The sequence below is a fragment of the Benincasa hispida genome, chromosome 6 (genome assembly GCF_027475165.1).
Source record: "Benincasa hispida cultivar pf3 chromosome 6, pf3_genome.v1.1, whole genome shotgun sequence".
Taxonomy (NCBI): Eukaryota; Viridiplantae; Streptophyta; class Magnoliopsida; order Cucurbitales; family Cucurbitaceae; genus Benincasa; species Benincasa hispida.
The window spans coordinates 55,063,845-55,081,171 of NC_143483.1; the positions used below are offsets into that span (position 1 = coordinate 55,063,845).

The 17,327-nt window shown below is 39.6% G+C and overlaps 1 protein-coding gene across 2 annotated transcripts in view; it reads left to right on the top strand.

Moving 5' to 3' along the window:
• Nucleotides 1-17,327, top strand: part of LOC120079887 (ENHANCED DISEASE RESISTANCE protein (DUF1336)) — a 72,977-nt gene that overhangs the window by 26,600 nt on the left and 29,050 nt on the right. For both annotated transcript variants that reach the window (XM_039034332.2, XM_039034334.2), the window contains exon 13: nt 479-649. In XM_039034332.2, coding sequence (XP_038890260.1) covers nt 479-649 — 171 coding nt within the window. The remainder of the gene's footprint in view (nt 1-478; nt 650-17,327) is intronic.

Genomic DNA, 17,327 nt, shown 5'->3' on the forward strand with positions numbered 1-17,327 from the left:
TGGATTGTCACTTTGTTCGCGAGAAAATACAAGAAGGGTTAATATCTATAGGATATGTGAAGACTGGAGAACAGTTGGGAGATATATTTACCAAAATTGTAAATGGAGCAAGAATAAGCTATTTATGCGACAAGCCAAACATGATTGACATATTTGCTCCGGCTTGAGGGGGAGTGTTATAAGATATATTTAAATTAATATGTACAGTTGTCCTTTATCGTAATTTTGTATATCCTAGATTAGGGTTTCTCATTCTCCTATATATATATATATATATGTACCTTTTATCTAATTGAATATAAGAAATCCATTCTCCAAAAGTACAGAGTACAATGTACACATGTAATTCACACCTATTTGTATATGTGTTTGTCACTGATTCTACTATTGTCTAGTTGATGACTATAAAATTCGCAAACAGGAAGGAGTCAGTGTCATGATTGACTTTGATTTAAGATCTTTGTTTATTTTCTTGTAGCTTCGACGTGGGAGATAAGGTGCTTAAATACAGCTATGGGTTCAAATATGCCAAAATGTCTTGTTACTCAAATACTAGAGATACAACCGGCAGGTTGGTTTAAATGGCAGAGAAACCACCCTTCGAAGTTTGAAAAGAGTGTTCCTTATGCATTGTTGTGCCAAGTCGCAGGTATGTTGATTACAAAAAACAATCATTATATGTATTTTTAATTATAGTACTTTCGTATCTGATTATATTCCATTAGTACCTATCTATACAATAGTTCAATCATAGCATACCGATGGCCCCTATTTTTACATGAAGGCTAATCAAGAAATTTGGCCTGAACGATCGAGAAAATCTCCCAAGGATAGTGATTGGTTCTGCCATTGAGTTAGAACTTCAGTCTAGTGAGAGTTGCTAATAATGATGGAAGAGTTCTGATGTAATGCTTCAAGAATGCAAGAGAGATTTCTTTTCATTAATTAATGAGAGATGGCACTTAGCCTATTTATACATAAAAGGTGACTGACCACCTAAACAACCGGTCACCCAACTTAAATAACCAACTGGACTAGAACTCATTTAACAGCCAACTACTAAAGACATAAGCAACTAAACATCAATAAAAGAGTTATAACTCCACTCCTACATCAACTCTATCCGCCCGAGAAGAACAAACTTGTTACTGAGTTTGGTTGTGCTAGCTCGAAATCATCTGGGGGATGATAATGATATATATCTAAGACATTAAATGTTGAGCTAATCTTCATTGTTGGTGGTAGGTCAATGCAATAGGCATTTGGCCCAATTTCTCTAGGATAGGAAAGGGTCCTATATTCTTGTTTGTGAGTTTAAGAGTGTTGTCCAGTTAGTAGTCTGTTTTTCTTTAAGTGTACCATAACCAAGTTCCAACTTTAAATTCGATTTCTCTTTCTGGAAACCGAGATTTAATTCTAGAGAGACAACAAAAAACGATACGAATTGGTCATGTGAAACCTCAAAAAAAAAAAAAATTCAATTTCTCTTCTGTGTTCGTTAGCTTTGGCTTTGTGAAAGTTAGTACTTGCTTCCAAGTGTTGGCATACTTCCTCATGTATTTTCTTCAATCTTTCAGTCAGGATGTTTGCTTCAGCACTTAAGTCGATGGAAATAGGTAAGTTAGCAAGATCTAGAGTTAGTCTTGGTACTTGAGTGCAGACTATTTCGGAGGGGCATTTCCCCTTAGAGCGATTTATCATGTTATTGAATGCAAATTCGGCTTGAGCAAGAGTGAGGTCCCATTGATGGGGTTTGTCTCCACTTAAACATTTTAGGAGATCGCCGAGTGTTCTATTTGTAACCTTGGTTTGTCCATTTGTTTGAGGATGGCTAGTTGAGCTTAAAAGTAAGTCGGTGTTGAAATGTTTCCATAAAGATTTCCAGAAGTAGTGGTGTAAAGCAGACTGATTTTTTTAAAAAAAATGAAAAACTCTCCCTCCACGGGGGGAAGGTAATATCTATTTATAGGAAAAGTTTATTACAAGCAGTTATCAAAACAACTAACAATCTGTCCAACTACTTATTAACAAGCTGTCTAACTTTAAAACAGAAATTGGAAACAACTAACAATTATCAGCTTTATAAAACTAGCTGTACATCATATTCCACCCCCTAGGACTGGACTCTCTCTCTTGGACTTCTATTCTGCCAAGCGGAAGTCATCCGGAGCAAAGTATGGCTTTAGGTTTGCGATGTTGAAGACAGGGTTTATGTGTAAATCATTTGGTAGTTCTATTCTGTAAGTGTTTGATCCATATTCTCTAGTACTTTGAATGTTCCCATTTGTCTGTCTTTCAACTTGTTGTAGGTCTTCCTAGGAAACTTTGGCTTTCGAAGATGGATCATTTCTAAATCTCCTATTTGGAATTCAACTACTCTTTGTGACTTGTCTCTTGCTTCTTTATATGATGAAGTACTTTTTTGCAAGTGATCATGTACTTCTTTATGTAATTTCTCTATTCTTTTGGCCATATTTTCAGCTTTAATGCTGACATCCACACAAGTAGGTAGATTTGCAAGATCAAATGTTAATCGAGGGGTTGAAGTATATACTATCTCGAATGGGCATTTTCCCATTGATCTATTCTTCATATTGTTGAAAGCGAATTCAGCTTGTGCGAGGGACATATCCCACTACCTTGGTCTTGAAACACTCAAGCATCGGATTAAATTTCCCAAAGTTCTATTAGTGACCTCTTTTTGGCCTCGGTTTGAGGATGAGATATGGTACTAAATTGTAGAGTAGTGTCGAACTTTTTCCATAAGGTACGCCAAAAATGGCTAAGGAATTTCACATCTCTATCGGAAACAATTGACTTGGAAACTCCATGAAGTCGGACTACCTCTCGGAAGAAGATGTTGGCTATATATACTGCATCATTCGTCTTCTTACAAGCAAGGAAGTGGGCCATTTTACTAAAATGGTCTACTATAACCATGATAGCATCAAATCCTCTTTGTGTTTTAGGTAACCCGAGCACAAAGTCAATGGATAAGTCTTCCCATATAGTTGTAGGTATAGGCAGAGGAGTATATAGGCCAGCGTTTGAGCCAGTGCCTTTGGCTCTTTGGCAAATAGGACATCTTCTCACAAAATTATTCGTATCCTTTCGCATTTGAGGCCAATATTATTGAGTTGATACTATTTCAAATGTTTTATCTTGGCTAAAGTGTCCAGCCAAGCCTCTAGCATGAGCTTCCTTTAGAAGGGCTTCTCAAAGAGAAGTACGAGGGATGTATAGTTGCTCTCCTTTAAATAGGAATTCATCCACAATGTGAAAGTCTTCCACGTGTAAAAGGTTAGTACATTTGTACCAAATTTCTGAAAAATCCTCATCTTCTTCATATAATTTCGTGAGGTGGGAAAAGGCAGTCACTTTTGTGGCTAAAACAGTGAGTAGTAGGTCTTTTTGACTTAGGGCATCAGCAACTTTGTTCTCTTTGCCCGCTTGATGTTTGATCACGAAGTCAAACCTTTGTATGAATGATATCCCCGTGCATGCATTCTACTTATGTTCTTTTGAGTTTGCAAGTATTTAAGTGAGAAGTGATCAGTTAAAAGAAGAAATTCCTTGGAGAGTAAATAATGCTCCCACTGTTTAAGTGCTCTAACAAGAGCATATAATTCCTGCTCATATGTACTCCAATTCTGCCTTGATTGACTGAGTTTCTCACTAAAATACTCAATAGGATGTCCTTATTGTGACAGAACTCCAATTCCCGATCCACATGCGTCAACAGTCACTTCGAAAGGAATTGAGAAGTCTGGAAGTTTAAGAACAGGGCTGGGACTCAGTTTCTGTTTAATATCTTCGAAGCTGGTTTGCTGTTTTTCTCCCCAAACAAGGCTGCCTTTTTAAAAACAATCAGTTATAGCGGCTGCGTGAGAGCTGAAATTCTGAATGAATTTCCTATAAAAGGATGCCAAGCCGAGGAAAGCTTGTACTTCTTTGACAGAGGAGGGAATTGGCCACTGAACAATAGCTTCAACCTTCCTCGGATCCATTTTTATTTGGCTTTGGCCAATTAGAAAACCAAGGAAAGAGATTTCTTTTACAAGGAAAAGGCACTTTTTATGATTGATGAATAATTCCCCTTCTAATAAAGCTTGGAACAAGCTTCAAAGGTGTTGTAAGTGATCCTCTAAACTTTTTCTGTACACTAAAATGTCATCAAAATAGACCACAATAAATTTGTTTAAGAAGTGTTGTAGTACCTGGTTCATGAGTCTCATAAACGTACTCGGCGCATTTGATAGTCCGAACGGCATGAGAAGCCATTCAAACAACCCTTTATTGGTCTTGAAGGTTGTTTTAGACTCATCTCCCGGCCTAATTCGAATATGATGGTAACCAATCCTCATGTCTACCTTGGAAAAGATCAATGCTCCTCCAAGTTTATCAAGCAAATCACTAATTCGTGGTATGGGAAAGCGATATTTCACAGTGATCTAGTTGATGGCTCTACTATCGACACACATCCTCTAACTACCATACTTCTTAGGAGTTTTTTTTTTTAAAAGGAAACAGATCATTATATTATAAATTAGAGCAATGAGCTAAGGCCCATAGTACAAGAGGGTTATACAATGAGCAAAGCAAACGGAAGTACTAAGACTACTTTAGGATCAGGAGGCGCACTCGGGCGTCTCAACTAGGTTGACACCCCCTTAGCACCCTCATCACATCCAATGTAACAAAAGAGGAGAGAAGAACACTAAAGAAAGTACAAAGCAAGGTACAAAACCAAGAAAGCAAGGTGTCCAAAAAGATTTATTTCTGTCCAATGGGGGAAGTGGAGATGATAGCCCCCCAATTGAGGTTGAAGTCAATTAGACTATAGGCATTGAACGGGTTGGAGAGGATGCTCCAAGAGGAAGCTTAACGACAGGCGGAATCGAGGCGATCTTGACACCCAAGAGGTTTGTTGTGAAAATTCCTTTGATTTCTTTCGAACCAAAGGTCTGCCAAGAGAGCTTTTATTGCATTACACCAAAGAATTCGGCTGGGGTTGTGGAGGTTTGGACCAGCAAGAAGTTGCAGCACGTTGCCTTTGAAATCGTCGCACATAATCCATGAGAAATTGAAGAAACATAGTAGCTTTTCCTAGCACCAAGCTGAATAGGGGCAAGTGAAAAAAAGGTGAAGGGAGTCTTCACTATGGTGGAGGCAGAATGGGCAAATTGAGGGCGAGAGAGAGGTTGAAGGCTGCTCCTTTGTAAAACAGTGGCTACATTCAGTTGGCCGGATAACATTATCCATATGAGAATGTTGACTCTTCGAGGGCTTTTAGTCTTCCAAATGGCTGAGTAAAGAGGCTTATCCAAAGGGGAGAAAGGGGAGAGGTGCACTCTAAGGGAGTTAACTGAATAAGAACTAGTGGCTGAAATAGACCATACCCTTTTATCAAAAGAATCAGTTAGACTTCTACTTGCGATTTTCCCCAACAGCTCTTGGAAGGCCAGCACTTCTTCATCTTTGAGCAATCTTCGGAAGGAAATGGACCAAGTGGCTAAGCGGCTGTCCCAGTGATCAGCAACTGAACCATTTGGTAGCAAGGTGATTCTGAATAGGCTTGGATATTGGGTACTGAAAGGGGACAAACCTTCCCATGGATCTAACCAAAAAGCAATCTGGCAGCCATTACCAAGTTTGAAAGTGGCCAAGGAATCTATCTTAAGCTAAGTCTTCGAGATGCTAATCCAAGGGCTTTTCAAGCTTTTACCACCATTCCCTGCTGTGTGCCAATCAAAGGAATCTTTACCATGAATACTTTTGATTACTTTGCCCCAAAGAGAATTTTCCTCATTGAAATATCTCCACCCCCATTTAGCAAGGAGTGCTATGTTCATTGATTTGAAGCCACCGAGGCCGAGGCCTCCATCTGCTAGGGGTTTTTTAGCCAAATCCCATTTTACCAAGTGATTCAGCTTGCTGTCGGAGTGACCTTCCCAAAAGAAATTTCTTGTTATCCTTTCCATTCTAGAGAATACTCCTTTGGGCATGAGGAAGATGGCCAAATAAGATTTGAAAGAACTGATTTGCATAGAGTGTCTCTTCCTCCCCCCCCCCCCGAGAGGTTAAATCTCTTCCACTTATCAAGTTTAGCTTCGAATTTGTCTAGAACCGGCTGCCAAAAGGAGACACTTTTCGGGTAACCACCTAACGGAAACCCTAGATAATAGAAGGGGAGGTGGTCAGCCAAACAATTCAATGAGGTTGCTGTGCTAAAAAGTTCATTGTCGTCCACATTGATACCATAGAGGGCTGATTTTTCCCAATTAACTTTCTGCCCTGAACACCATTCAAAGAACTCCACTGTTTGTTTAAGCTTTACAAGCATGGAGCTGTCATACTTGCAAAACAATAAAGTATCATCCGCAAATTGAAGTATGGAAACCTGAACTTTCTCTTTGCCCACTACAAATCCTTCAACAATGCTGATTGAATGAGTTTGGAGATCAGCGCACTCAACACTTCACTGACAAGAAGATAAAGGAATGGAGAAAAGGGATCACCTTGAAGCAGCCACTCTCCCCCTTGATCTACCATTAATGAAAACCGAATACAATGGATTTTTGACACAGCCCATGATCCACTTTATCCATTTTTTACTGAAGCTCTTGGTCCTCAACACATTTTTTCTAAAAATTCCCAGTCAACGCGGTCAAAAGCCTTTTCCATGTCAAGCTTAAGGATCCACCCCTTTTTCTTTTTCATTCGGTAATCTTCAACTGCTTCATTGGCAATAAGAATGGGGTCCAAGATTTGTCTTCCTTCTATGAAAGCACTTTGGGAGGGAGCAATGATACTAGGCATTACCACTTTTAGTCTCTCGGCTAGCACCTTAGCAATGACTTTATAAATTAAGGAGGTTAAGCTAATTGGCCTGAAGTCACTAACCTTGGTTGCTAATTTCTTCTTTTGAATTAAGCAAATGAAGTTCTCTTTTATACAAGCGTTGATCTTGCCATTCTTATAGAAATCATCAAATGTGTCTTGAAAGCTTGATTTGAGAAGATTCCAAAATTTCAACAAAAATTCTGATGTGAATCCATCGAGGCCTGGGGCTTTGCTTCTGCCGAGAGTTTTTATAGCGTAAAAAATTTCTGTGGCTGAAAATTTGGCTTGTAAGGATTGATTCTGATTTGACTTGATACATGGCCAATCTAGATTTAGAGGAATGTGTCTCCTCCCTGGGGATTTTAGAAATAAGTTGCTGTAAAAGTTGATGATTAGACCTTCAATTTCTGAACTAGACTTTGTTGCCACTCCTTGCTCATCAACTAGTTCATTTATGAAATTTCTCCTTTTCTTTGCTACTAAAAATCTGTGGAAGAAGCTTGTATTCTCATCTCCCAACTTGAGCCACTTTAACTTGCTTTTCTAAATTAAATTGATTTCTTCCAGCCTGTATAAAGACATAAGATCTGATTTTATGGATGATCTTATTGCATAATCGCTGTTGGAAAGGGGGGAAATATCGGTAAGGGTATCCCATTTTTCAATTTCTGCTATCAGCCCCTCTTCCTTCTTTTTTTGGTCTTCCTTGTATTTATAATGTCACTTTTTTACTGCTGTTTTGACTTCTTTTAGCTTCTGGCTGAGCACAAAACCAGCCCAACCATGTACCTTGCTATTAATCCAGGCTGTCTTGATGATTTGGACACACTCCTTGTTGAGCAGCCAGCTATTGAAAAACTTGAAGGGGGAGGGCCCCCAGCTGAAGGAGCCAGCCTCTAGTAAAATTGGGTAGTGATTAGAGAATATTTGGGCTTGCCTATTAGCTCTAGAATTTTCAAACAACTCATCCCATGCTTTAGATATAAAGAAACGATCTAAAAGAGATATTGAAACTGAACTGCCTTCCCTTGACCAGGTGAAACTCCCATTGCTTATCGGGCTTCCAAAAGTTTTGCTTCTTCTATGAAACCATTGAATTTTCTCATGCCTCTAGTGCTTCGGCCCAAAGGAAACCTCTCATGTGCCCATCTTGTGATATTAAAATCTCCACCAATGCATCATGCATCCTTACAATAAACTGCAAGAGAGAGGAGTTCATCCCACACAAATTTTCTTTCTTTGTAATCGGTTGGCCCATAAACATTAGTAATCCAATAATTCTTTTTACAGATAGTGGTACATTTTATTGATAGGGAATAACCTCCTTTTAGAGTTTCAACTATTGAGATCAGATTCGAATCCCACATTGTCAACATTCCACCAAAAGCACCATAAGATTCAACAAAATCCCAGGCGATCTCTTTGGAACTCCAAATAGTTTTGATAAAGCTTGCATCAAAACTTTCTTTCTTTGATTCTTGAATTAACACTACCGAGGGGTTAATTTTCTTTAAGAAGCGCTTGAGAGCCAGCCTTTTATTAACATCTTTTAGACCTCTTGTATTCCAAGTCACTATTTTCATCCTTCCGTGTTTAGAGCTGGAGAACATCCTTGGCAGTCATAAGTCAATTCAAAACTAGGTTGCAATCAGAGACAATGCTCATTAGTTGTGCTGGGAGTTCAAAAGGAATTGTTGAGTGGGTGGAGTCGGAAGCATTTACCTCAGGGGTCTTGTCCTCCTCTGTCTGAAACAGAGATTTTAAATCAAAAAGCAGAGGAGCTTCCGTTTTTGACACTTCTGTTTCCCCTGATGTGCTGTTCCAATCGATTTTCTCACTACTCACATTGAAAAGGGAGTCGAGAGGGCCATCCTCCTTTACTTTCACTGAGGCATCCGGGGAGAAGGTTGGGGATCCTCTCAGAAAGAACAATTCTGAATTAGGTGGGGAGAAAACAGAGTGCTTGAAGGGGGGGGGGGGAGGGAAAGTTGGTTGTCTGACCTGTTAAATTGAGGTTGCTCTTGTGATAAAGTGCTTCTATCTTCGATGAGGTCTGGAATATGGTCAGCCACTGATTTAGTTTTGAGGCAAAAGCTCTTAGAATGCTCCTTCAGATATTTTCTTCTAATGAAGTGCTTTGGAAAAGATTTGAATAGGCATGAGGAATGATGTGCTCTGGAGAGCCGCTTGGTTATTGTTTTGCAGCGCTAGTGGTTTAAAGCAGGGGGAAGGGGAAGGCACACGATGGGGGGTGTGGTTGCTCGGGGGTAGCAATGGCAGAGGAGTCGGCTATTCTAGCAAAACAGGGGGGGGCAAAGTAATTGTGTTAAAGGCAGGGGGCGGGAGAAGCAGGCTTAAGAGTCGCTTGGTCTTCGGTTGTGATTAAAGCAGCCTCAATTGAAAAAGGGGTAGAGGGGAGTCCCGCATTCTAGGGGCCCAATAACTTTGCTTTCTTTTTTCTTTTTTCTTTTTGGCGCGAGTGACTTTTCACATTCTAAGGGAGGAATGCCGGCTGACCCTCCAGCTTTCGTAGTCTCTTTCTTCTTAATGGCAGAGAGAGTTAAAAGCAGACCGTGGAACTCGAGGAGTCTTATTGCTTGCACGAGGCGCCTTTGCTGACAAAATATTTGAGACTAATGACTTTTCGACTGCTTGCAAAGGAAATTTCTCGCCCTCAGAAGGCTGAGGCTGCAAAACAGGGGTTGTTGGCTTTTTAACTTCCTTCCTTGATAATTTTCCGCCGACAAGTCTTAGTGGCTGGTTGTCTTCTTCTTTCAATAGTAAAGGCCTTTGGTTGTCTGAGTTACCAGGGTTATTACCCAAAGGGGGTGACTTTTCACCTTCCCCTAAAGCTCTCTTGCTGCTTTTCAATGGCTGTGACTTTTGGAATTCCTTTTTTACTACTGCATTTGGGCTTCTTGAGAACTTAGGCTTGGACTGAGAGGACAATAGAAAGGACCAATCGGAAATATCAATTTGGGAGGTGGCATCTTTGTCCTTTAAGACTTCTTGTAGTCGAACTAAGTCTATTGGATTGGAGAAGTCTTTAAATAGTATATTATCAGGGAAATTTGAAGGCTAATCAAGGCATGTAATATCACCAAAATTTAAGTAAAAACTTCCACAAATTTCATCTTTAATTTCAATGGTGTGGCTGGCATGAAACCACAAAGATTTCTTCTAACTTGGATTTTAGCTTCTAAGCAATTGATGAGGTTAAGTGTTTCTGATGCAATTGAAATAAGTCCACCAAAGTAAGGCCCAATTGCCTCAAAGGTGCTTCTACACCAATAATCTAGAGGGAGGTTTTTTATTGACACCCAACCCCCAAAACCTTGCATTACTGATGGCCTGCCATGACTAAAGGAATTCCATTTTTCAAACAGCAGATGAAAGGGGCCAAATTGGTTCCATTTGCCCTGTGCTGCCACCTTTTCATTTCAGTCACCATGACTAATCTTGATTAAGGCCTTGTCTGCGAACAGGGGATTGATAATAACAGTGGTGTCAAATATCTTACTAAGCTCTTTGGCAATTTCCTGACTCCAGAAGGATTGTTTGCTCTATTTTTTCGAGTGGAACAGGGGATGGCAATTGAGGTGCATTGGGATTCAGGGGCTTAGGGGTTTTTAAAGCTTCCGAAAAGGTTTTTCCACGAGAGACATAGGGTGGAAGAGCAGGGCTATAACTACTGACCAGCGCCTGTTCGGGGGGGAAGATTTGTTGAAGGAAGACTAACCTGAAGAGTAGGGGGCGCTTTGAAATTGCGAATGCAGACGTCAATCATGACCTTGAAGTCTTGACATCCTGATTTTTCATTACCGAATGGGATGTGGATGTTCTTTCTTCCTCCAGAGATTGGCCAAACAGCACATTCTACAAACCATTTCTCTTTTGCACGAAATTTTGCTAACCGGATGAAGCTTTGATCTACTCTTTCCTTTAATAAGAAAAATTCAAAAGTAGAACCGATCAATAGTCTACGAAAGCTCTCTTGAAGCCATTTGGTTGAGGTTAAGGAAAGGAAAATGGATTGCCCTTTCTTTAGGTCTTCTAAAAAGAAGCCGGAGCCTTCTTTCCACATATAGAAGGAGTTGTCAAGAATGCTCTAGCTTTTAATCTCCATGGCTGAGAAAAGCACAAAACAGGGCGGAGAGGGCCGAAGGGAGGAGAGATGCCGGAGTGTGAGCTGGAGGGGGAGGGGGAAACGGAAGGGGAAGAGTCACAGTTACGGTAAGAGGGCATGGTGAGCTTCGGCAGGGTGGACAGAGAGTGGGGAGGGAGACCGAGTTAGGACGGGAAGGGAGAGGGAGGAGAGAGGCATTCGTATTTTTTGTTTTATAATTTCCTAATTCCATCCTTCTTAGGAGTTAAAAGGGTTGGTACTACACATGGGCTTAAGCTCGGCCGAATGTGACCCTTTTTGAGTAATTCTTCTATTTGTTGATGCAATATATCATTTTCTTTAGGACTCATTCAGTAATGAGGTAAATGTGGAAGAGTAGCTCTCGGACGTAGACCAATTTGATGTGGAATGTTTCGCATGGGAGGCAGTCCCTCTGGTTCTTTCATTAGCCGAGGGAATTCAACAAATAGATCTTACACCTCCCTTGGAACTTCTTCAATTTGTGCCTTTATGGACTTTTCAACAACAAGAAGTCCTAGGATATCAATCTCCCTTTCTTTCAAGAATGTTTTGCCACTTACAGTGGTAAACAAATGCTTGTTGTCCCCTTTCTTTTCTTTCACTCCATCTTCAAGTTTCTTGTTCAAAGAGAGTAATACCACCTTCTTATCCATCCACTAGAATTCATGTGTTTTCTCTCCCCTTGTGCAAGGCTCGGGTGTCATATTGCCTCGGCCTCCCTAGGAGTATATGACAAACATCCATCTCCATTACATCGCAAACTATTTGCTCTTTATATCCACTCCCAATTGAAAGTGGAACGGTGCAAATTTTAGCTACTTGGGCTTCACCTCCTTTCTTTACCCACCCAATCTTGTAAGGACTAGGATGAGCCTCCACCTTGAGGTTTAGAGCAGCCACTAGCTTTTTCAAAACAAAATTTTCGGTACTCCCATTATCAATAATCACGTTGCCCATCTTCCCGTTGATAGTGCATCTAGTTTTGAAACGACAATGTCTTTGTTGATTGGCATCTCCCTTTGGGGTGATTAAGACCCTTTGTAGGACACAAGAAACCCTATCTACTTTGTCCGGTTCAATAAATTCTGCTTCATCTTCACTGTTTTCACTATCCTCAAACACATTTTCTTCTTCATCTTCTTAGTAGGCAACATTCTTGCGCTGGGGCATGAATTGGAAAGGTGGTCAGCTTGGCCACATCGAAAGCACTTGCCAAGGAAGGCCGGTTATAAGGATTCTGCTTCTTCCCCCTATTTACGGCTTCTGTCTTTTGTTCCTCAGCCCCTTCTTGGCCCTCTTTATCCTTCCCTTTAGCTAAGTGTAAAACTCTTAGGTTTGAGAAAGAATCAGAATACTCTATTCATTTACCAAAAATATGAATATATACAAGTGTACAAAGCATAGAAAAGGAAAATATCACAAAAGGAAATATCACAAAATATTTACAAGAATGGAAAATCCTAATTATAGAATTATAACACTCCCCCTCAAGTTGGAGCATATATGTTAATCATGCCCAACTTGTTACATAGATAATCTATACGTCTTTCATCCAATGCTTTTGTGAAGATATCTCCTAATTGTTCTCCAATCTTCACATATCCTGTAGATACCAACCCTTGTTGAATTTTCTCACGTACAAAATGGCAATCAACTTCAATATGTTTAGTTTTTTCATGAAATGCTGGATTAGACGCAATATGAAGTGTTGCTTGATTATCACACCACAACTTTGTCGGCGTGATGATTTCAAATCCCAACTCAACAAGAAGTTCATATATCCAAATCAATTCACACACAGATTGTGCCATTGCTCTATATTCTGATTCTACACTTGAACGTGACACCACATTTTGCTTCTTACTCTTCCAAGAAATCAAATTACCACCAACAAAAACACAATACCCTGAGGTTGATCTTCTGTCTTCTGTCGATCCTGCCCAATCGGCGTCTGAGAAACATTCAATATTAGTATGACCATAATCCTTATATAACAAACCACGCCCGGGAGCAGCCTTCAAATAACAAAGAATCTGTTCCAATGCAGCCCAATGATCAACTGTAGGGCATGACATGTACTGACTCACAATACTTACTGAATAGGCTATGTCGAGTCGAGTCACTGTAAGGTAATTAAGTTTTTCCACTTACCTCCTATATCTTTCAGGATCTTTTAGCAATTCTCGATCTTTTGTGAGCTGTAAGTTGGACATCATTGGGGTACTACATGGCTTAGCCCCTAGCTTTCCTATTTCAGTCAACAAGTCAAGTACATATTTTTTCTGTGATAATAGAATTCCTTTCTTGCTTCTTATTACCTCAATTCCTAAGAAGTATTTCAAAATGCCCAAATCTTTTGTATGGAATTGACTACAAAGAAAGGTCTTTAGAGACTGGATACCTAAAGCATCATCACCAGTAATTACAATATTATCCACATATACGACTAACAAGATGACACCACCCTCAGATCTCTTAAAAAAGACTGAATGATCTGACCTACTCTTCCGCATTCCAAAGCTTTCAATCACCTGACTAAATTTACCAAACCAAACTCGTGGGCTTTGCCTTAATCCATACAATGATTTACGAAGGCGACACACCGTTCCATTCTCCCCCTGAGCAACAAACCCTGGTGGTTGCTCCATATACACTTCTTCTTGAAGATCACCACGAAGAAATGCATTTTTAATATGAAGTTGATGTAAAGGTCAATGATTGATTGAAGCTAATGCAATAAACAACCTCACAGATGCCATTTTTGCTACAGGAGAAAAAGTATCAGCATAGTCAACACCATAAGTTTGTGCGTAGCCTTTCGCTACGAGGCGCGCTTTTAACCGAACAACAGAACCATCAGGATTGACATTAATTGCAAACACCCATTTGAAAACCAATAGCCTTCTTTCCTCAGGGAGAGAAACTAAATCCCAAGTACAATTATCATCTAAGGCAGTCATCTCCTCCACCATTGCGGCACACCAACCAGGATGAGACAAAGCCTCATGAACAGTTTTCGGGATGGATACAGACTCTAAGGATGCAATGAATGAACATGTGGAAGGCGACAAATGGTTATATGAAACAAAAGAGGAAATAAGATGAGCACATGTACGTTTACCTTTACGAAGAGCAACAGGGAGATCATCACTCGTTTCTGGATCCAATGACGAAGAAGATTCTGGTACAAGGTATGGAACTGAAGGAGATTGTCGTTGAATATAGACCTTAACGATGGGTGGAAGAGTAGAGGTAGCCACAGGTAGAGATGAACCAGGAAAAGGATCGGAGGGAGAAATAACTGTGTAGACAAGGAAATCATCCTCTAATTCCTTATGCTCCTCCTGACTCTTATTCGAAGAGAAAGACGGTGATGAAAAAAATGAGGTATGTTCAAAAAATGTGATATCAGGAGAGACTAAATATTTATTTAGACTAGGACAATAACATCGATACCCCTTTTGGACACGGGAATAACCAAGGAAAATACATTTTAAGGACTTTGGATCCAACTTGGTATGCTGAGACCGAACATCCCGAACAAAGCAGGTACAACCAAATATTTTGGGTGGAATGGGAAACAAATGTTACGTGGGGCATAAAGTATGGAAAGCTATCTCACTCTTAAGGATGGAAGAGGGCATGCGATTTATTAAGAAACAAGTTGTGGAAACAGCATCAGCCCAAAAAGATTTTGGAACATGCATCTGAAACATCAAAGCTCTGGCTGTCTCAAGGAGATAACGATTCTTTCGTTCTACAACCCCATTTTGAGATGGAGTATCAACACAAGAAGATTGATGAAGAATGCCATGGGTATCTAAATAAGACTTGAGTGTATGAGAGAAATATTCCTTAGCATTATCACTCCGTAGGATTTTAAGAGTACCACTAAACTGAGTTTGAATTTCAGCATGGAAGTTACGAAAATGAGAAAGTAACTCAGAACGACTTTTCATTAAATATAACCACGTAACACGAGAATAGTCATCGACAAATGTAACAAAATACCTAAACCCTCCTTTGGACTCAACAGGACATGGATCCCAAACATCAGAATGAACTAATTTAAAAAGAGCACTAGCTCGTTTATTGACTCGAGGATACGAACTCAAACGATGAAATTTAGCAAACTAACATGACTCACAATCTAAAGAAGACAAATGTTGAAGTTGTGGACGAAGACTCTTCAACACAGAGATAGACGGATGACCCAAATGACAATGCTCTTCAAAGGGAGACGACACACTAGAGTATGTGATGGTCGTAGGTGTTTGTGGTTAAAAGATGTAAATACCTCCAAATTCCCGCTCTTTACCAATAGTCCGTTTCGTCGTAAGATCCTGAAATAAACAATAACAAGGAAAAAATGAGACACAACAATAAAGATCACGAGTGAGTTCATTGACCGAAATCAAATTAAACGAGAAATGTGGTAAATTTAAAACTGATGACAAAGAAATTGATTATGTGAGATGGACGGTTCCTGATCCTAAAATAGGAGTGGAGGTTCCATCAGCTATAGTGACATTAGGTGAAAAGGTAGATGTACAAAGGTTAGAGAATAAATTGAGGTTACCTGTCATATGGTCTGTAGCGCCAAAGTTAATGACCCATTTTGACGTGGAGGAAAGAAGGCATTTAGAAATGTTACCTATCTCTGCGATGGTCATAATGGGAGTAGAAGATGATACCCTTAATGATTCTTGATACTGCTGAAATTTATCAAACTCCTCTGCAAAAATCGTAATTGACTTGTCAAGATTATCAGAAGTAGAGGCGACATGTGCAGAGGGTGATGGCATCCTCTGACCCTTATTCAGGAATCTTCTGCATTCACATTTCGTATGGCCAGGTTTATGACAATAATAGTGTAAAACTCTTTGGTTTGAGAAAGAATCAGAATGCTTTATTTATTCACCAAAGATATGAATATATACAAGTGTACAAAGCATAGAAAAGGAAAATATCACAAAAGGAAATATCACAAAATATTTACAAGAATGGAAAATCCTAATTATAGAATTATAACACTCCCCCTCAAGTTGGAGCATATATGTTAATCATGCCCAACTTGTTACATAAATAATCTATACTTCTTCCATCCAATGCTTTCGTGAAGATATCTCCTAATTGTTCTCCAGTCTTCACATATCCTGTTGATACCAACCCTTGTTGAATTTTCTCACGTACAAAATGGTAATCAACTTCAATATGTTTAGTCCTTTCATGAAATACTGGATTAGACGCAATATGAAGTGTTGCTTGATTATCACACCACAACTTTGTCGGCGTGATGATTTCAAATCCCAACTCAACAAGAAGTTCATATATCCAAATCAATTCACACACAGATTGTGCCATTGCTCTATATTCTGATTCTACACTTGAACGTGACACCACATTTTGCTTCTTACTCTTCCAAGAAATCAAATTACCACCAACAAAAACACAATACCCTGAGGTTGATCTTCTGTCTTCTTTAGATCCTGCCCAATCAGCGTCTGAGAAACATTCAATATTAGTATGTAAACCACACCCAGGAACAGCCTTCAAATAATAAAGAATCTGTTCCAATGCAGCCCAATGATCAACTGTAGGGCATGACATATACTGACTCACAATACTTACTGAATAGGCTATGTCGGGTCGAGTCACTGTAAGGTAATTAAGTTTTCCCACTAACCTCCTATATCTTTCAGGATCTTTTAGCAATTCTCCATCTTTTATGAGCTGTAAATTGGGCATCATTGGGGTACTACATGGCTTAGCCACTAGCTTTCCTGTTTCAGTCAACAAGTCAAGTACATATTTTCTCTGTGATAATAGAATCCTCTCTTGCTTCTTATTACCTCAATTCCTAAGAAGTATTTCAACATGCCCAAATCTTTTGTATGGAATTGACTATGAAGAAAGATCTTTAGAGACTGGATACCTGAAGCATCATCACCAGTAATCACAATATCATCCACATATACAACTACCAAGATGACACCACCCTCAGATCTCTTAAAAAAGACTGAATGATCTGACCTACTCTTCCGCATTCCAAAGCTTTCAATCACCTGACTAAATTTACCAAACCAAGCTCGTGGGCTCTGCTTTAATCCATACAAAGATTTACGAAGGCGACACACCGTTCCATTCTCCCCCTGAGCAACAAACCCTGGTGGTTGCTCCATATACATCTCTTCTTGAAGATCATCATGAAGAAATGCATTTTTAATATCAAGCTGATGTAAAGGCCAATGATTGATTGAAGCTAATGAAATAAACAACCTCACAGATGTCATTTTTGCTACAGGAGAAAAAGTATCAGCATAGTCAATGCCACAAG